Source organism: Nerophis lumbriciformis, linkage group LG10, assembly GCF_033978685.3.
Source record: "Nerophis lumbriciformis linkage group LG10, RoL_Nlum_v2.1, whole genome shotgun sequence".
Lineage (NCBI taxonomy): Eukaryota > Metazoa > Chordata > Actinopteri > Syngnathiformes > Syngnathidae > Nerophis > Nerophis lumbriciformis.
This window is the reverse complement of record NC_084557.2, coordinates 16,129,694-16,151,712: the sequence shown is the minus strand read 5'-3', so window position 1 is coordinate 16,151,712 and position 22,019 is coordinate 16,129,694. Positions and strand designations below refer to the sequence as shown.

The 22,019-nt window shown below is 38.4% G+C and overlaps 1 protein-coding gene across 2 annotated transcripts in view; it reads right to left on the bottom strand.

Annotated features, from left to right (window-relative positions):
* bcl2l13 (BCL2 like 13) overlaps window positions 1-22,019 on the bottom strand; it is a 45,633-nt gene that overhangs the window by 10,658 nt on the left and 12,956 nt on the right. For both annotated transcript variants that reach the window (XM_061970191.2, XM_061970190.2), the window contains exons 3-6: window positions 16,920-16,991; window positions 16,639-16,795; window positions 12,314-12,386; window positions 12,020-12,148 (exon numbers count right to left, since the gene is read on the bottom strand). In XM_061970191.2, the coding sequence (XP_061826175.1) occupies window positions 12,020-12,148; window positions 12,314-12,386; window positions 16,639-16,795; window positions 16,920-16,991 (431 nt within the window). The remainder of the gene's footprint in view (window positions 1-12,019; window positions 12,149-12,313; window positions 12,387-16,638; window positions 16,796-16,919; window positions 16,992-22,019) is intronic.

Here is a 22,019-nt window from a genome sequence, read left to right as displayed (position 1 = left end):
CTTGACATATAGTATTGGTAAAAACAACATTTCCCATTAGAAGGACACTTATAATGTTGTAGCTTTGCCCTTCAGGAAAGAGATTAAATCTAATGGCCGTAATAGTTATCTAACATTGGATTTCTCTTTTAAGCTGATTTGCATGAGAGACTGTTTTATAAAAACCTGCAACCTCAGGATACAGGCTCTCCATCAGCTGGACCAAAGCGGACATTGCTGTCATGTGGTATTAAGTCCACGGCAGCAGGCTACTGATGGCTTTAAAGAGCAAAATCAACGCCTCTGCAGTTCAGACCAATCTAAAAATAACACAAAAAAATACCAAATTAAAATGACCAAAATACATAATGCCCTACGAAATTGTTACATAAGGATGCCATGTGAGCAATGTGATTGGATAATGACCAAAGCTATGATCCAAAATAAAAATTATAAATGTTTAACCGTCAACACGCAGTTTGTACTTCATTGTGAACACCAGTCATGCAAGTAAAGAGTGTTACGGTTCTCCACTCATGTCTCCAGACACCATCCCCACACCATATAAAACACATTCCTGCCTTCCTGCTGTTTACCGTCCCATTAGAGCTACCCAACATCACAGTGCTCTAATCCAACTGAACAACATCTGGGAGACATTTATGACGTGGACTGTAAAGCAGGGTGGGTGGTGGGTATCCACCTAAATCTCTTCTAAATACAAACACAAAAGGAGAGCTAACAGGGCAATGTGACTGTTACAAGTACATGTCAGACTGACACATAGGGTAAGTATAGCCACGTGCTGCAGTCACCTGCGTTTACAGAAATCTAATATGGGATGTGACGACTACAAGAGGGTACATGTCAACAAAAAAGGGACAAATCAGAAAGGGCATTCTCAAATATGAATGTTATGTAGTCTGCTTCAAAAGCACCTGTGAAATTATGTCATCCTTAGAAGAACCAAATCAGTGCAGTGACATTTTTTCGTTACAAAAATAGCTACAAACAATACAATTTTGTCGTGAGGAAGGGATCACTGTTGCACAACAGATATTAAATCATCCAAATGTAATGCTTACGTTGCATACAGAAAATGTTTATACATTTTGTACATTAAATACGATACATCAAATGTAGGTTCATGTTTGCTAAGCTATCTGACATATTTTTTTTATAAATTATAAAGTAATTTAGTACAATATATCCAGTGTTTCCTTTACATTGAGCTGCCACAAATACATTTTGGACTTCCACAAATAGATTTGGCGCTACCAGTCCGAATGTTACATGGTATGTATTGTTATTATAAAAAGATGTAGCAAGAGGGATCATTGTTGCCAACTTAGCAACTTTGTTGCTATATTTAACAAGTAGTCAGACAACTCAGGATATAAGGCAGGGGTGTCACACTAATTTTAGCTCAGGGGCCGCATGGAGGAAAATCTGTACACACGCGGGCCGGACTATTAAAATCATGGCATTAAAAATAAAAAATAAAGACAATTTCAGATTATTTTCGTTGTCTTACTTTGGCCAAAATAGAACAAACACATTCGGCAGGGGTAAAGTTTAGATCCATGAAGGAAAGTATCCATGAATGTTTATAACTGAATACATTTACGTATGCATAAAAATTTGTTTTCTTTTGTATTATTTTTTTAATGAATTAAGTAACGTTTATGACAACTAGGGGATGTCCGATAATGGCTTTTTGCCGATATCCGATATTGTCCAACTCTTTAATTACCGATACCGATATCAACCGATACCGATATCAACCAAAATATACAGTCGTGGAATTAACACATTATTATGCCTAATTTGGACAACCAGGTATGGTGAAGATAAGGTACTTTTAAAAAAAAATTAATAAAATAAAATAAGATAAATAAATTAAAAACATTATCTTGAATAAAAAAGAAAGTAAAACAATATAAAAACAGTTACATAGAAACTAGTAGTTAATGAATATTAGTAAAATTAACTGTTAAAGGTTAGTACTATTAGTGGACCAGCAGCACGCACAATCATGTGTGCTTACGGACTGTATCCCTTGCAGACTGTATTGATATATAATGTAGGAACCAGAATATTAATAACAGAAAGAAACAACCCTTTTGTGTGAATGAGTGTGAATGAGTGTAAATGGGGGAGGGAGGTTTTTTGGGTTGGTGCACTAATTGTAAGTGTATCTTGTGTTTTTTATGTTGATTTAATAAAAAATAAAAAAAATAAAAAAAAATTAAAAAAAACGATACAGATAATAAAAAAAACGATACCAATAATTTCCGATATTACATTTTAACGCTTTTATCGGCCGATAATATCAGACATCTCTAATGACAACCTTTTTCCAAAATACAATATAGAATGTGAGATATAACAGGATAATACATACATTTATCATTTGTTTTCAAAACGGTTACAAAACAGTGGGACCCCAAAAATGTACTGTGGTACCCCATTTTTATGACTTGATGGGGTCCCTGGGAACCAATTTTGAAAATTCCCAGCGCCAACACTGAGTATTGGTGCGTGCAAAACAGCAGCAGGCGGCTGTGGCCTGCGGGCCGGTTCTAATACTAATCAATATCCCGGGGGCCATAGATAATTTATTTGAGGGCCGGATCTAGCCCGCGGCCCTTGACACATAGGATATAAGGAGTGTAATGATAAATATATTCTGGATATTTTGCTACAGAGAACCTTCAGTTTCATACAGATTTTTCATGCCGTACGCATTAAAAGTGAAAAACAGGAAGTGTTTTTTGCATCATGCCTCTATTCGGCAATCAAATACTGTACAAGCAGTCACGAAAGGCAAAGTATTATCCGCAGGAGGGGAGATCCAGACATGCAGGGCAACTCCACAAGCCTGGGCGGAGAGTGTCCATTAACACCGTCGTAAAATGCAGGTGTAGTAGCGTGCAGAACACCTCCACAAGCGTGCAGACTAGTCTTTGACTAGCACAGTCATCAAACTCAATCAATTGATCAATCCAACTGCATTTGTATAGCACTTTTCATTCATATCAAATATGGCACAAAGTGCTTTACATTTAAAAACATTTAAAAAAACAGTACCTCCCGCTCTCTCAATCAATCAAAGTTTCTTATATAGCCCTTAATCACGAATGTCTCAAAGGGCTGCACAAACAACAACGACATCTGATCCCACATCAGGGCAAGAAAAAACTTTACCCATTGGGAACAACGAGAAACCTTGGAAGGCACCTCCCATTACATAATCGCAAGTTTGTACAGTCAAACACCCAAAATCAATACGGCTTTAGAGCCAACCTTCATCCTGTATAATTGTGTTGCTTCTTTTCAGTTTATAACAAACTGTATTGTTAATTTAACAGTCAAAATCATGTCTTTAAAGTACCGTATTCATGTTACAATTCTAGCAGGAATACTAATGAACTAAAGACTTGACCTCCCAGCAGTGTTTCCCATATATTCATTAACTTGTGGCAGACTTTCACAATTAAATTTAGAGGGGAACATTATCACAATTTCAGAAGGGTTAAAACCATTAAAAATCAGTTCCCAGTGGCTTATTTTATTTTTCGAAGTTTTTTTCAAAATTTTACCCATCACGCAATATCCCTAAAAAAAGCTTCAAAGTGCCTGATTTTAACCATCGTTATATACACCCGTCCATTTTCCTGTGACGTCACACAATGATGCCAATACAAACAAACATGGCGCATAGAACAGCAAGCTATAGCGACATTAGCTCTGATTCAGACTTGGATTTCAGCGGCTTAAGCGATTCAACAGATTACGCATGTATTGAAACGGATGGTTGTAGTGTGGAGGCAGGTAGCGAAAAAGAAATTGAAGAAGAAACTGAAGCTATTGAGCCATATCGGTTTGAACCGTATGCAAGCGAAACCGACGAAAACGACACGACAGCCAGCGACACGGGAGAAAGCAAGGACGAATTCGGTGATCGCCTTCTAACCAACGATTGGTATGTGTTTGTTTGGCATTAAAGGAAACTAACAACTATGAACTAGGTTTACAGCATATGAAATACATTTGGCAACAACATGCACTTTGAGAGTGCAGACAGCCCATTACAGGTGCGCTAAGAACATATATTTTTCCACGATTTCAGCACTCAGGTTAACCATACCTAAATAGACACAAAATACTGCATTACACAAGACTACCCGAATGTAGTCGAATGATTGAAAAAAATAAATGTTTTTAAGCTAAATTATTGGTAAACACAGTTTATCCATCCATCCATCTTCTTCCGCTTATCCGAGGTCGGGTCGCGGGGGCAGCAGCCTAAGCAGGGAAGCCCAGACTTCCCTCTCCCCAGCCACTTCGTCCAGCTCCTCCCGGGGGATCCCGAGGCATTCCCAGGCCATCCCGAGGCATTCCCAGGCCAGCCGGGAGAGATAGTCTTCCCAGCGTGTCCTGGGTCTTCCCCGTGGCCTCCTACCGGTCGGACGTGCCCGAAACACCTTCCTAGGGAGGCGTTCGGGTGGCATCCTGACCAGATGCCCGAACCACCTCATCTGGCTTCTCTTGATGTGGAGGAGCAGCGGCTTTACTTTGAGCTCCCCCCGAATGACAGAGCTTCTCACCCTATCTCTAAGGGAGAGCCCCGCCACTCGGCGGAGGAAACTCATTTCGGCCGCTTGTACCCGTGATCTTGTCCTTTCAGTCATGACCCAAAGCTCATGACCATAGGTGAAGGATGGGAACGTAGATCGACCGGTAAATCGAGAGCTTTGCCTTCCGGCTCAGCTCCCAGTTTATGTATAATAATTTACGTAAAACCGCGAGTGAATAAATGAATAACGTTTTCATCAATTAATATATTCTGTAGACATACCCTCATCCGCTCTCTTTTCCTGAAAGCTGATCTGTCCAGTTTTGGAGTTGTCAGCATCTGCTTTGAGTGTCACAGGATATCCACACATTCTTGCCATCTCTGTCGTAGCATAGCTTTCGTCGGTAAAGTGTGCGGAACAAACGACTGACCATTTCGTCGGTTTTCCCCACAGCCTCGTATTTTGAACAAATTTCGTCCAATTTCTTGCCACTTTCGCATCTTTGGGCCACTGGTGCAACTTGAATCCGTCCCTGTTCGTGTTGTTACACCCTCCGACAACACACCGACGAAAGTGAGAAAATGGCGGATTGCTTAACGTGACGTCATCGCTCCGAGAGCGAATAATAGAAAGGCGTTTAATTCGCCAAAATTCACCCATTTAGAGTTCGGAAATCGGTTAAAAAAATATATGGTCTTTTTTCTGCAACATCAAGGTATATATTGACGCTTACATAGGTCTGGTGATAATGTTCCCCTTTAAGGCCGACACAAGTAAAAAAATAAACCTAAACTTTACAGGTGATATATGTGCTACTATCTCCTGCAATCATGTTCTACAAAACATCGGCAACATTTTTTTGTCTTAAAGTTAAGAGTTTGAAGTTTCAGCACGCGCACACAGTGGCATGTGTGCTGCAGGAGCTTCATTGAGGAGTGTTGGAATAATTGTTTGTAAGTATCACAAAAAAAACGTTGCATTACATTATGTTTCCTGATAAGAAGATAAAGGCTGTCTTCGAGGCCTACCAAGAGGAAGAAGGCTCGTAAAACTCCACTGTGACTTCAACGCGGACAGATGGCAGGATCTGCTCAACTTCCAGAGGAACTCTTTTGTAGTGTTTTACGAACGCTCTTTGAAGTATTTAACGAACTTTCTTTGAACTATTTGGTAACCAAAGGCAACGCTATTTACGACCCGCTGCCCTCTTGAAGCAGCTGTGGGCAGGTGGGGGGAGAAAGTCAAATAAAGAAAGGAGGAGGCCAATCTCTGGGAGTGCGTGGTGCAGGGCTGTACAGGGAGTGCAGTGGCCACGTGGCTCCCCATGGGTCCAAATTTAATTCTGTCTCTGTTTGATTCTTTGCCTCTTGTCTGATTAATAGATGTCAACAGTGTTTGAACCTGACAAGGAGTACAAAGATAGCGGTCAGTAGTCGTTACTACAGAGTTTGGTGAATATATGCCTGTAAGTAGAAATACACTTGCTGTTTTATGTCAATTTTGTTCCGTTAAAATTTGTACAAGTTCGCTCTGTCAATTTCCTTTCGCCTGTCTATAAGCTGGCACATTGTACTTTAGAGCCAACCTTCATCCTGTATAATTGTATTGCTTTTTTTCAGTTTATAACACCCTCTATTGTTAATTCCTACATGTATGTGCACTTCATGTGGATATTAATGTACAACAGGGAAGGGATTATTATGGCCCCATTCCTGGTGGATCTCAAGTGAAAGGAAGGTGGGGGGTTAATGATTTGGCAGTCTGCTGAAAATGATGGAAAATGCCACTCTACATAAAAACAGACGCTGTGGTCAAAGTTGGAATTGCCTCACAACACATTAAGATATTCAACACTACTGCCGTCTGGTGGCTAAAGTGGATAGTGCACCCCCCAATTTGTCAGATTTCATGTGTCAGGTAAACCGCGACATATGGGGCTATATGAATCCCCTTCCGACTGTTCTTTCCGTTTTACACTAGCTTCGTTGTGAACACTATCAATAAACAACCGCAAGTTTTTTTACATCTCTGATTTTAAAGACTGTTTACATATTTGGCAAATAATCAAGGAGGGCAGAATGGTATGTTCATAAACCAGGGCTGTACAAAGTGCAACCTGTGTTATATAGTAGTAACAAAATATGCAGCAACAACAGTATAATAAAAGAAAAAATATATGTTAATACTAATTACTAAAAACACAGATTTGTTTTTAAATATGTATAATTTTATTCTGCTTTTTAAAATGAAATATATGCATCACCAGTTTATAGGCAATATTTGGGAAACTTTGCCCAGACCTAATTGTTTTCATAAGCCGATGGGTATTGAAAACTGGTTTAGGGTGTTTTGATTCCTGTGGACGTGAATGACGTCACCACGCACGGCGCAGACGCAGCACAGACGTCTCACAAGAAAGAATGACAACACGGTAACTTGAAATACTTGAAGTAAATATTTAATCTAATGGAGGAAATACTACCGATATGCACAAAAATTAGCCCACCAAAAATGTCATAACGTTAAATGAATGATGCATTTTTGATTCCCCCCCGAGCCGGAAGTGAATCTGCATCTCTTAAGACTTAGACAAACTTTATTGATCCACAAGAGAAATTATTCCACACAGTAGCTCAGTTACAAAGGATGGAAATAGTAAGGATGGACAGGATAAAAATGTATCAAAAATGTAAAATATAACATATATAAGATTTATATAGTATATATACACGAATGTATGTATGTATATACAGTTTGTATATATGGCAACGTCAGTATGTCCTCAGCTGATAATGCAGATAATGCTGATAACAGAGGCGTTCTCAACAGCTGGAGACATTGTCAAGTAAAATTGTGTATCCTTCCTGAAAATGCAGATACTGTATGCTTGTCTTTCTGCAAACTAATGGATAATGTCCATAGTTTATGGGTGCAGAATCGCACAATGCACAGTACTGTTGGACTTGACCTGCAGTATTTGTCACTGAAAGACTTAGTTTTATTTTTGAGCACTCAGGTCATATATTCTTTTTAAGAGGATCATTTTAATTTCTATTTGAAAAATTTTAAACGAGATGTTTATGTTGTTTTTAGTTAATTTCTATATAAGAATATTTATTTTGGTGTTAGATTATATACTATTTATAATTATTATTTCTATTATTATTATTTTCCCAAATAAATAATAATAATACAATTAGAGATAATAAGACCTTACTGTTGGGTTTGTACACTAATGTTACTTATGAACTAAACAAACGTAATGTTAATCAACCTATTTGTTCCCTTTTTTCAAAATGAAAATTGATTAAACACCGAATCGTTAAACAGAATTGAAAAAGCAATCGGAATTGTACAAATTGCGTCAAATTAAATGGGCTGCTTGCAACATTTACAGATGCCTAGAGGCTGCCAACTTTCCAATGTATTTTACACAGTATATCTCGCCCCCTTACGGCTTCTCGTACATAATGACATAATTATGTACTTACGTACATGCATGCACATTGGCTTTAGGTGTTGTTAGGTAATATTAGTAATTTGGATAGCTAGCGTTAGCTGTCATTGAATGTACCAACTATTATAAACAACATCATCACTGCAAATTGTTTGTCGCTTCTCTTGGACTGCTTTTGTATGTGTGCATGCCCTCTCTGCGCGTACGTGTTGACGAGACCAGGTGAGTGACCGCCGTAAACAACAATCATTTTATTTGGGCCAGTAAAAAAAATTATGACAAACTTTGTAATTGGGAAAAATATAGACAATTGTCAAACAAATGTGTTCTGTTTAACCACTAATGATAACATAAGCTGGTGGTGTTCTTGTTATATTTTTTGCTTGGAAAAATGTTACTGTGAGGAAGTTGCAAACAGCACTTTTACCCTTACTAATTTAGCATTTTTTATTATTTTTTTAATTACAAACCAAATTACATTGATCTTTTTTTCTTTCTTCTAAAAGCAATAACATGATACATACTATCCAAAAGGGAGATAATAAAGGTACTGTATAATGGTTTTACTATTATTTGTACTATTGATTGACAGTTAATAATGTCAAAATGTTATTTAAAACATTGCCTGTATAGTTCAACGTGTTATAATGGTGACAGTTTAACCCTGGAACTGAGTCATTAAATTATAGTTTTGTTTATTCTAAAAATGTATCTAATGAATATTTTTTTTAAATCAGGTGTCTAACTTAAAACATTATACAAAAGCTACTAGTGGGCCATTCTAATCCCGAGTGATGAAGTTTCTAGGGGATTGCGAGTTATTTTTATGAGGCAGGCAGCCGGGCCCTGTGCTCTATTCCAGATTCGTGTCAATGCGATGGCATGGTGATGCACATATTTCACACTTGAGCTGGCACGTTGGTGCTTATGTAAGAAGGGAAAAACACGGTTCCACCGTGCAGTGGAACGTGCCCTGACACGACAGGAACCTGTATACTGACAACGCTTTTAACATTGATGTCGTTTGCCAAAATATGCCGCTTCCAACCGTCTGAGTCTCACAGCATTACATTCAGGTGAAGTGTCATGTGAAATAGCTGCACACCAAACCAACAACAAAAATGAATAGCAATATGAAGTACACTACCCTCTTCCTTTTTGTAGGCCATATTCTTGTCCCTGCACCCCAATGCGTGTCTTCCCCCCTTGTGCCCCCGGCTGTGCATTGTCTAGGAGGTTGACTAGTTTTGTTCCTGCCAAATGAAGTGTACACAGCATTCTAGGCGTAATAATCCGTATTGTTTTGCAAAGTGACAAAACAAACCACTCATTACCGGGCATTAAATATCATCAAACCGCCTGTATTTTGGACACCACGTATACAAATATAAAATATCATATTTTTAATAATTTTAATGCATTATGTGGGGCTAAATTGTGCAGTGTATTGTTGTATTTGCTTACTAAAATGCTTAATGTGCAACATTGTTTGCCAAAAATCTAAACATTTTACAAAGGAATTTTCTTATCCACGGACAATTGTATGCTGCACAAAATGGCAGTAATTCTTAAACATATTTTTGTTGGACCTTGTGAAATGAAGATGAGTCTGCACTATAAAAACTTGGTCATTGCCTGCAAACCTCCGTATTTATTTGTAAAATGTCTACATTTAAAAAAATCAATTAAAAAATGACAAATGCTACAAATAATATCAGATATTAAAGATCTATCAAGGTTTTTTTTGTTTTTTTTAACGCGCTGATTAAGACAGTTATGCAAACTACATCACAAAAAATAGATAATGCATATCCTACCTGAGTGCAGTCTCTCTCTAAACTGCACAAACGAAGCTCAAAAGAGTTGCAAACACAGAGCAGCGGAGAAAAGCCCGTTGAAAAGACACAGATTCCGCGTTGCTGACAGACCAAATCCCCACCCCTCCCTTACTATTACCGTCAGTCTTTGCGCTGGCGGCCTCCTCCTTTCTCCTCATCCCTCCTTTCCTGATCCTGCCCCAGCATATCATCTGTTCATACCCTGTGACATAACGCTGGGCAAGAAGGCAGCCTTGTTTGGAGCCAGCACACTGTGTTCATAATACATTGCATAAAAAAAACAAAAAACATAATGCGGACCAAAGCAGCGCTGCATGCGTCAGCATGACCTTGTCATAGATAAGGATTAGTGACGCAATATTTTAGTGACATCACTGGACTCACTAATATTATAAAACAACGGTTAGTCTAATAAGAAAACCAAAATTGTCCAGGTTTTCTCAGCAGCTTTTTGAACTGTAGGATTTACATTTAAGTTCTTCGTCCTTTTACAATGAAATCTACATGACTCACCAAGATGGAAAAAATTATAGAACAGAATGTTCTATTGTATTAATAAACATGTCATTTGAACAACTAAAATTCACTTGCCAAAATTGATGAAAATATAAGACCAGGATTTGTAGGGTACAATGTAATTACAGGACATGACTTCTGTAGTGTCAATACCAAATGAGACCTTTGTTCAAATTGGCTCACTGATGCCCTCTTCTGCTCATTGATAATTCTACAATATGCAGTCTATGAGGTATGTATAAAAATGTGTCTTAAATTTTGCAGTTGTCCACGGGACTGCAATCTATTTGTGGGGACGGGGCAGAGAGGATACCAACATCTAATTTGCATCTTTGGCCATGATCAGAAAACAAGAAACAAGGAAAAACGCAATGCATGAGCATGGACGTTTTATGGAATTTGTGGGAAAAAAAAAAGTGAGTTAAAAAACAATACAAGCAAAACAAATTTGTTTAGACATTATTGCTGTCAAAAGTAATAATTTTACTCATTTGATTATTCACAAAAAATGGATCATAGTAATCACATATAGACACAAATTAATCAGGCAATTTATTTTGAAGGCACATGCTACTTTATCTTAACTGCGGATGCTTACCTGAAAAGCAAAGCAGGTGGTTTTACAGTCAGTGATCAGGTCAATGCATAAATTAGTGCAAAAATGTTGCTTTAAAATAAACCCCAACTTTAGATTAAGCAAGGTTTGAGCAATAAAATGTCATGCAATTAAGTAAAACATGTTTGTGCATGACATTCTGACTATTCAAAAGTATGTTTTTAACGTTCATTTAAATTATGAATTAACTGCGATTATTCAAAATTCAAAATGGTTATTAATTTGATTTTAAAAAGAATTGTTTGACAGCACTATTAGAAATTAAAATTAACTTTCTTCTGTCGCCTGTGCTTGCTTTTAGATGAGGCACTGGCCAGCTGCTTATTGAAAAGAGTGATACCGTAAAACCTTGATTACCATGCTTAATTGATTTGGGGCCTCGCTGTGGTAAATACATTTACGCATAGTAGGAATTAATTAAAAAATGATTATTTCCATAGCTAGAGCATAAAAAATATATACTATAGTATTGTTTTTTTTGTAGTTAATTTACTTGAAATACCCAATTTAGACCAACATACGAAAAATATGCTCAAAACATAAATCTGCGACAAAACGAAGCCGCAAACTTCGAAGCGCTATGTGGTGAGGCATGACTGGACATGCTTTTATGTTAGAGTCTCCAAAAGTGTGTAATAAAAGATAATCTAGAGGAGTTTGAATACTTGCTAAATATAACGACAAAGTCGCTTAGTTGGCAACACTGATCTATCTTGCTAAGTCTTCTCATTCTGTTGCAGACTGTTGGAACAACAACCTGTATCCATTCCATTATAATGTGCAAGTGGCGCCAAGTCTATTTGTGGCTATCCAAATTCATTAGTGGCGGGCCACCATAAATAAATGAAGGTATGGGAAACACTGCTTGACCTTTTTGTTGTTCCAGCATACTGTATGTCACCTCCTCACACTTTAACATTTCATCGTGTCTGCAATGCATTTGTATCATGTATTTGTATCAAGTTGCCATGCTGTTCAAAATCAAACAGCATTTATGGACGCTGCAGATGACAAAACAATAACGTATACTCACATATCCCCCATGTTGGATGATGTATTCCCCGTGAGCCTCCTCCAGGAAGCGCACTCCAAGATGCAGCAGATTTACCAGGGACTGACCTTGGTTTTGTAAAGCCTGAAGCAACACCAAAGGCACCAGAACCTGGGATACATGCGGGAAATAATAAATCAGGAACAAGGATGGGGAAATAGTCAAGCACAAGAGAAGGATAAAGGAAGTAGTGAGGGATCAAGGGAGAAAGTAGAAAGGAGGGAGAGCATAACAGAATTAACTAAAAAAGCACTCGTAGAGCGAAACAGAGCTCACTTTGCTCCACGCTCCTTGTGTGTGTGTTGACAGGTCCAGTGTTGCATCTCGGAATGTCTCGTACTCCAAAGATCTAAAACACATAAATGACAGGATGATGTAATAATGTAATCATTTAAACCTTGTGAGTACTCTCGCATCACGTAACTTGAGTAAGCGACGGCATCTTTCCCCCTCCCCCTGCGTACCTTCCCGCAAGCCTTGCGTTGGCGGCGACGCAGAGTTGTGATTGGTAAGTTTTTGCAGAGGAGGGTTCCCAAGCCCATGAGAGCAGACTTTGTGTTTGAAATGCAAAATTTTTATATGAAATAAAGCAACCTTTATTACACATGTGCATGAAAACGAATATTGTGTACTTATTATCTCAATCTAAAAAAATTACTGGATGTGTCGTTTTTCAGCCTACTGTGTTGTTGCTGCATCCAGAAGAAAGTCAAAGCATGACACTCTTTTTAACTTTCATTGCCAAAACTCAACAACACATCATCATATACACATTAACACCAGCATGTCGTTATAATAGTTATATAACAGTTTTGTTTATTTACAATTACATAGATCTCTCTTGTCCCATGTACCGAATAGCTTTGCAATAACAGTCTGCAGTGACTGCACAGTCCATCATCACAAAGGTATTTTCCTCTGGTTTATAAGTAAAACATCCATTAAAGTAAACCATTTCTTTCAGAATGATTAGTTGTCGATGTCGTGGTTGTCATCACTCTTTATAAGAAGGTAAACATCTAGTCAACGACAGCTGCGGTTGCTCTTTAAGGAGACACTGCTCCTTAGTGTCTTGGAAGAGAATTACAAGTCTAGCGCCACCCCCCACGGAAGAACTATAAATCAAGCAGGATGCCGTCAGGGGGGACGCAAACTACCTGTTGTGAGGGTATATTTCAACCTTTACTTTCTTTAGGTGAGGTAGTGATCTCTTTAAATGCTCATTTTCCTTGTGCTTTACTGATGTTTTACCAATCTGCACATATTATTATTGTACTGCATCAGCATAATAAAATTGTGCATTATCAAAAGGCAAAAACTAGTATATTCTTGTGCACAGACTTTGACCGACTCATGTACAATAAAGAGGGACAGATTGTGAAGTAAGGGAGTATCTTTATATACTTAATAACATGAAAATCCCTTCACAACTGACTGATACAGTGGAACCTGTTTACATCGACACCCCTTGCTGACTAAAGTCGACATAAGCAGTTGCCGACATGACCAAAACTGAAACTAGCCATTGTGCAAGCATATTCACTTGAAAAATGTTAAATGTACTTCTTTAATTGCTGTTGTAGAATCCAGGTCAACACCACCATGATTTTATCTTTAAGCTTATTTTGCACTGCACTGCCCATTTTACTGCTGTGTACCTAGACAATAGTTAATACAGTGGAACCTGTTTAAGTCCACATTGCGTCAGACTCGCATCGACATAAGCAGTTGCCAACCTAACCAAAATTGAAACTAGCCGTGCGCATATTTGATAAGATTAAAAGTGTGTTTTTTTTGTTACTGTGGTAGAACCTACCGTAGTTAAAGCAGCACTCAGTAACATTTCAACCTTCATAAAATATTTTATTTCCGCACTATAAGACGCACCTTAAATGAATGGCATATTTTAAAACTTTGTTCATATATAAGGCGCACCGCATTATAAGGCGCACCACATTATAAGGTGCATAGAATAGACGCTACAGTAGAGGCTGGGGTTACGTTATGCATCCATTAGATAGGTCAGTCAAACTGTATTAATAGATTACAAACCAGCGTTCTGACAACTCTGTTCACTCCCAAAATGAATAAACAGCTGTTTTATTATTTTCCCCGAGGTAAAGTCAGTGACGTGGTGTTTTGTTTATCTTTTAACAACAGCAAGTTATAACATTTAGTGCAACATTTATATCACATAGTGGAGGGGAACTTTTCCCTGATTCAATAAACACGTAAAAAACAGTGATACTGTTACGGTAAATCAAACGTTAGTGCAATCACAATATAGTAACACTCGAAATAGTGCAGAGCAATAACAATATATCAATAACTCAACGTTGCTCAAACGTTAATGTCACACAACACAAAAAATAAACATGTAAAGCTCACTTTATGAAGTTATTCCTCATCCACGAATCCCTCAAATTCTTCTTCTTCAGTGTCCGAATTAAACAGTTGGGCGAATACGGCATCTCTGTCTCGTCGAAGTCGTCATTAATCAAGTCTGCTCTATTCCCATGTTCTACTGCATGACTGATCGTCTTAAGTTTAAACTCTGCGTCGTAAGCGTGTCTCTTAATAGGAGCCATTTTGGGGTCTTTACATAAACAAACAAATGGAAATGAAACGGCACGCCTCGCGCAGTCATAAATGGGTTATACTTGTATAGCGCTTTTCTACCTTCAAGGTACTCAAAGCGCTTTGACAGTATTACCACATTCACCCATTCACACACTGATGGCGGGAGCTGCCATGCAAGGCGCTAACCAGCAGCCATCAGGAGCAAGGGGTGAAGTGTCTTGCCCAAGGACACAACAGACGTGACTAGGATGGTAGAAGGTGGGGATTGAACCCCAGTAACCAGCAACCCTCCGATTGCTGGCACGGCCACTCTACCAACTTCGCCACGCCGTCCAGTCATATATCCCAGCATGCACCGCGCGTTTCTTCTTCTACAGGGGAAAATGAAGACGGGGGAAAATGAAGTCGGCGGCTGCTTACCGTAGTTGCGATTGATTGATTGAAACTTTTACCTGTTGGAGGCTCAATATTGGTCCATATATAAGGCGCACCGGAATATAAGGCGCACTGTCAGCTTTTGACAAAATTGGAGGTTTTTAGGTGCGCCTTATAGTGCGGAAAATACGGTATTTGCCTAACTTTTGGGATGATAAATCGCCTTACAACTGGTTGAATGACACCTCTGTCATGGCCTGAGGGGGTCTGTGTCGCTCTCACTGGCACTAAGCAATTTTGAGGAGGGTGGCAGGAACCCTGCCACACAAAAAACTACAAATTTGGTGACTTGCTTTACGGCATGTCACTCCCAACTTTCCCTATTTGTTGCAAAGACGGAAGTCGATTGCGAATGCCTACGTGCAGTTACTGCTATCATGGCAGAAGCTCCAAAATAACCAAAGAAACAAGAAGTTTTGTATGAGGAGACAAAAGAAAAAGAAAAAGTCAGGCTACCCAGATAAAAGGACAGTCAAAGGTTCACATTGGTCCGGCTTTCACTCGCTTGCAAGCTTTCTTCCAGTGACTAACAATCTTTACCTACTCAGTGGCCTAGTGGTTAGACTGTCCGCCCTGAGATTGGTAGGTTGTGAGTTCAAACCCTGGCCGAGTCATACCAAAGACTATAAAAATGGGACCCATTACCTCCCTGCTTGGCACTCAGCATCAAGTGTTGGAATTGGGGGTTTAATCACCAAAAATTAGTGTGTGTGTGACAATCATTGGTACTTTAACTTTAACTACAAAAATCTAAAAAAAAAAAGTTTGTTGCAGTGGTGAGATCGAGGTCATTACTGCTGTGCTTTTACTTTCAAGTTAATTTTTAGACAGTACCAACCCTTCTGCCTCTTCTTTCAAGGTGTCTGAGCTGCCAAATTTCATGAGGCTTCGTGATAATGATGAAACTAGCAACCTTACATCTACATAAACAGACCCAATTTTCATAGAAATGACCCTTTGGGGCAGAAGCCTCAAACTCAATTTACCTGGTGACCGCTAGAGGTAGAGTCAGGTTGAGGCTGGGAAAAACAAAATATTCCCTTCAGAATAACATTTTAAGCATGGGAGTACATTTGTTAACTGCTTCCATCAGCAAATTATAGAGACCCTGAGCTATGGTAGGCCTTAAGTTATTATCAATATAGTATTGATTGCAAACATTTTATATTTTGACTATGTTTAGTTCCCCAGGATAAGGTCAGAGACATTTCCGATTGCTTTTAGGAAGATGCTCTTTGTGTTGCCCAATGTGTGTTTGTGTATTGTATGTCTAGTGGGATTTAAGATTGTCATGATATATTTTGATTAATTACATTCAACTATGAAGTTAAGTAGAGGGCCACAACATATGAGCCTGCTAGCTGCAAATGGCCAATGGGCTTCAAGTCTGCCTTTGAGTTTCAAATTGTATGTCGACAAAAGCAGTCAACATCAACTTAAGCAAGTCTTTTTTAGTAATAAGAAGAAGATGGTGTACAAGGACGAGATGAGATGGTCGACTTGCAAGTTGCATGTAGTAAGAATGACTGTTTTGAATAGAATGAAAGAATGCATGCAGCCATCCTTCTTCCAAACAATAAACTGACCCTGATAGAAGTGTGTGAACGGCTGCTTTCAGGTGTGTGTCCAGCTCACGGACCATGCGCTCTCCCAGCTCAGCGAGACAGTCTTCGATTGCCATGTCAGGGTTGGCTGGGCTGAACACCAGTGATGCACGGCAGTCAAAACCCGTGCTGGAAAAGGCTGCGTGCACACAAATAATGGAATCTTAGACAGATTTGGAAACATGAAGTATTGCTAAGCACGAAATGTGGAGTTGCCTTCGATTGAGTCCAACAAACTAAAAGGAGCTAGTTGAGCTACTTACAAGCGGCAACTTCCTCTTCTAGTCGTTTCAGCTCTCCTTCTATCTGCTCTTTAACTATGCTTGTGGGTTCTCCTGAAATGATATTTGAAAACACACAGCATAATAAGTAAGATAGATGAGAATTATGGGCTTTAAAAGTACTAGAAGACAACAATGTTTTAATTATAGCCTGGGTGTTTACTGTATTTCCTAAAATGCAAAGAGAACACACTGGATCCTAATTGGAGAAAGGCTATCTATGAGGAAAGTTACACGAGAACTCCGGTTACCAGATCCATAATCTTTTTTTCAGCGACGGTCACAGTTGAAGAAAGTCAGGCAACTTTCTGATCTACTCTTCCTCTTTATTGTGTTTCTTTTAGTTGCCACGGGCTGCTAATTATTTATACACTATTAGCCATAAGTAGTTTGAAAAACATCTAAAATGTTCTTCTATGCTTTATTTGGAAGAATGTGCATCTGAATCGTCTGTCAACATTGGCTACAATTGACCCTGGAACGAAGTTGGCTCTGCAAAAGTAAGGAAATGAATACGTTTCAAAAGAAAAGGTATTTCCAGTTAATAATTAAGACAGTAATGTCTAACCTTACACCGTGTGTGTCTTCGAATCTCCGTTCGGACTTCTCTGTGGAGTTTGCATGATCTCCCTATGCATGTGTGGGGGATTCTCCATGTACTCAGGCTTCCTCCCACATTCCAAACATCTGCTTGTTAGGTTCATTGGAGACTCTAAATTGTCCATAGGTATAAATATGAGTGTCAATAGTTGTCTGTCTATATGTGCCCTGCAAGTGGCTGGCATCCAGTCTAGAGTGTTCCACACCTCTCGCCTGAAGTCAGCTGGGATTGGTTCCATCTTAAACCTGTGACTCTAATGAGGATAAGCAGCATAGAAAATGGATGGATGTACAAATTTGTTCTGCTAATATACGTTAGCCTGGCAATGAGCTGGTACATTGTACGTTGATATTAAGCTGGCTGCATTTGGCCAAACTTCATCCTGAATAATTTTACTCCTGCAAACTCCCTCGGAACCTCCTCTTCCATCCATCTTGCTGTGCCATCAACCCGCCTCTTCACCATGGAGAGTAGAGCCACTCAGTCACTCTGCTCCCAAACTCTGGAACTCTCTACCATCTGCAATATTGACTGCCTTCATACATTCGAATCCAGACTCAAAGTCCACCTGTTCAAAATTGTATACTAACTAATTGCCTTAGTCTACACTGTCCTTATTTGTTTGTTACGTGCTGATTTTATCCTTGTTTTGATATCATTATCTTTATTTTATTTTATTATCAATTATTTTATCTGTATATAGTAAAGTGTCCTTGGTTTTTTTGAAAGGTATTTATCAAATAAAAGTATTATTAGTATTGCTTTTTTTTCCCAATTTGTAGCCAACTGTATTATTAATTTAATGTGATTTCTACATGTATGTGCACTTAATTAGTATATTAATGTACATTACTTTGTGCGCTTGGTTTTACAGTGACTTCATGGACTGTTTATATATTTGTCAAACTGAATTCCTACATTCAAGGAGGGTAGGCTATAGTGCAGCATGTGTTAAATTGAATTAAATTGGAGAGCAAAACGATACAACATAAGAAAAAATTAGAATAAATAAATAATTATAATCAATTTATTTTTTAATATACACTATGTTTATAATTTTGTTTAGCCTTTTTAAAAAAACATATGCATCATTGATGGTTATGTAAATTATATGACATCATCATATTGGCCACGCCCCTACCGCCACAAGTGTATTAAAAGTTAAAGTTAAAGTACCAATGATTGTCACACACACACTCGGTGTGGTGAAATGTGTCCTCTACATTTGACCCATCCCCTTCTTCACCCCCTGGGAGGTGAGGGGAGCAGTGAGCAGCAGCGGTGGCCGCGCCCGGGAATCATTTTTGGTGATTTAACCCCCAATTCCAACCCTTGATGCTGAGTGCCAAGCAGGGAGGTAATGGGTCCCATTTTTATAGTCTTTAGTATGACTCGGCCGGGGTTTGAACTCACGACCTACCGATCTCAGGGCGGCCACTGAGTAGGTTGTATTGGCAATTTATTTAAATAAGGTTTTTTACAGCCACATATGTGAATGGCGGTGTTTTTTTGGCCCAGCAATAGTTATTTGCGACCACGGCAGTTATATTTGTAATTGTAGACCAAACAACACGGCAGTTGACTCAACAGAGGCATTACTTAAAGCATTTATGATATTTTAAAATTTATAGCATTAAAACAAAATAATTCTAAATACTAAAAAAAATTTTTTTTTTAATTTAAAAATGTGTATAGCATGAAAAAAAAATCTTATTAAATAAATTAAAATATTTAAAAAACTTTATAGCATGAACATAAAATATCCTGATCCGTTAAACAGCTTTGAAAAAGCAAAATATAGCCTCTTTATGACAGCGACTGCTGTACATGCATGAAATTCACAACCAAATACTTTGGTTTGAACCTAATAAGAGTGCTTAACTTTTCATTTCCTGCTAAATTCTTTTGAGAGCATGTTGCTTACTGATAATTTGCAGCCATGCAATGTTTTGATGTGGGAACAATAAGAGGCCTTTCCTATTCCTGCGGAGTGGGACATTCCTTTTACACACTCATGATGCTTGACGTGCATCATGTGACAGTTACAGACGTGTACAAATACAATGTATGGATTGGATATGCTGTGCAATAAGGGAGGTGGTGGGGGTGTCTCTTGTCAAGTATGGCATTGTTGAACAAAACTGCAAAAATCAATACTACTTTTGTGCTTTTTTGTGTAGCATTGTATTAAAAGGTAAACGGTCTTTAGTTTCACAAGACTGTTTACTATGCATTCATTGCCACAAATATATTGGACTGCCATGAGTGGAATTAACCAAAACATCACTTACAGTGCAAACAAAAACAACAACAAAAAGTTATTAATGCAAACTTATGACTGCGCAACAAGGACGTCCTAATAAACACCTACGCATGGACATACACGCAAAATTATATTGATATCTACACTCTGTAAGGCATGCTAGGTAACCGGCAGTACCCTTTTCCAAAAGGGTAAACTATACTGTAGTCAGAGAGCAATCAGACCCCTCTAGATTTTTCCAAAAGGCTACTTGCAACACATTTTGTGACTTCTTGTCCTATTGGCAAAGAGCAACAGGTTCTGCTTTGGGCCACTCCCCCATCTAAAATCTTGTTTGTGACAAAAAAAGCGACAGAAGCACATTTGTATTTCTAAACATATCTATTTCGCACTTCATGTTTTTTGATGACACAATGTAGTTCTCCTGCCACAAATACATTGCAGTCCTGTGGGAAACACAGCATAGCAGATGTTCCCTCTTGATGTGTTGCTGCACAAAACAAGCTGATATTGCGTGCACACATGTCAAGCTCACGCCCTGAGTGAAATATTTGCAAGATTACTTCTCCACAGCCGAGGGCATGATGAATCACGTAAAGTACACACGACTGACGGTGGCGGTGAGCGCAATCTTTTCAATTCGGAATGGAAAACTTCAGTCTGGAAAGGTCAAGCAAGCATTTGATAAGGAGTGGAATGAGTGGTCATTTATTCAACTTCTGCTTGTTGTACACAGGTCCAGTGCATTTCTATGGAACTTTGTTGTGGACAAGCAGCCCGCAGACATTTTGGAATTTTTTTAACGGCTAAAAGTGCCCCTTTCCCATTCTGTGGCCCTCGAGCTCAGGGATGAATGCCCGTAGAATCACTGTTGTTTTTTTGCTGTTGGCTTGGTGCTGTTTCAGCATTCAATCAGGCAGCTAGAAGGCCAGCTATTCTGCTTTGGTCCATGTACGTGTGAGTAATCCTACTGTGATTGCACATGACAAGCTGTCAGAAATTGGACCAGGTCATGCGTAAAGCAAGAGATCAGACACTCGTCTACACCCCACTCCATACAGACGCATGACAAACAGAGACAGGAAATATACAACATTTCTTCCTCTTTCTCTTCACTTGCACTCCTCCTGCTTTTAATCCAAAACCTCTTTCTGCCCGTTTAATCTATTGCAACATCCCAAACATAGATGGGTCCCTTAACCCTTTAAATATTGCTGCACCTACAGTAGTTTATTGTACTTTAGGCAGGGACATGGTTTAATTCATTTTTTTTATGTTGTGGGATTCATCATTTATTTATATATGTTTGTCGAAGTTATAACAATATGTAATGCAGTTTACAAAGTTTGTGTCACATTGGGGAACCACACTTCTAATATAATGTCATAATAACAATAATTTAATAGCACAGCTTTGAGGCTAAGAGTCTTGGGAGAGCCTCAAGTTTTTAAGTCATTATTGCACCTTAAATTAAAAAAAAAATTACTAAACAATATATCCATATTTACAATATTTCCAGTTTTCTCAGGAAAATTAAAAAGCAGCTTCTGAGGCAGGTCTCACTTTATTAAAAAAAAATGTATTGCTCATCTTAACAACACAAGTGCAGCTCAATGAATGAGAATATTGTTCACATTTTGATTTATTTCAGGTGCCTTACTCATCTAAAACTCAGGAAGCAATATTCAAATTGGATATTATACTGAATTTGGTATTTTTATCAGCAAAAAAATGTAATTAAAATTAGGGCTGCAACAATTAATCGATTAGAAAAAAGCTTTGGCATATTTTTTGTTGCTTTGATTAATCACTTGAGTGTTGCTAATAAAAATGTTTAAAGTCCGGAACGCATGGAGTGGCTGGAACTTTAACTACGTGGACATAGTTTCCGCATGACCGCTGAAATAGAGCGCTTATGAAAGTGATGGTGTCAGGATGCCATGATCTGTGTGGTGGCAAACAGCAGAGAAGGTTTTTTTGGTTTATTAATGAATAAATGCACACATGCTAAAATTGCATTGTCAATGTTGATGATGTGCATTTACGGTATTTAAAAAAATTAAAAAAGACGGTTATGGCAAGCAGAATTGTATTTTGTTTACTTCAACTATTTCCCTTAAAAAAACGCATTGAGGCCGTTTTAACCGATTACTCAATTAATCGAAAAAACTATAAGATTACTCTATTAGCAAAATAATCAATAGCTACAGTCGTACTT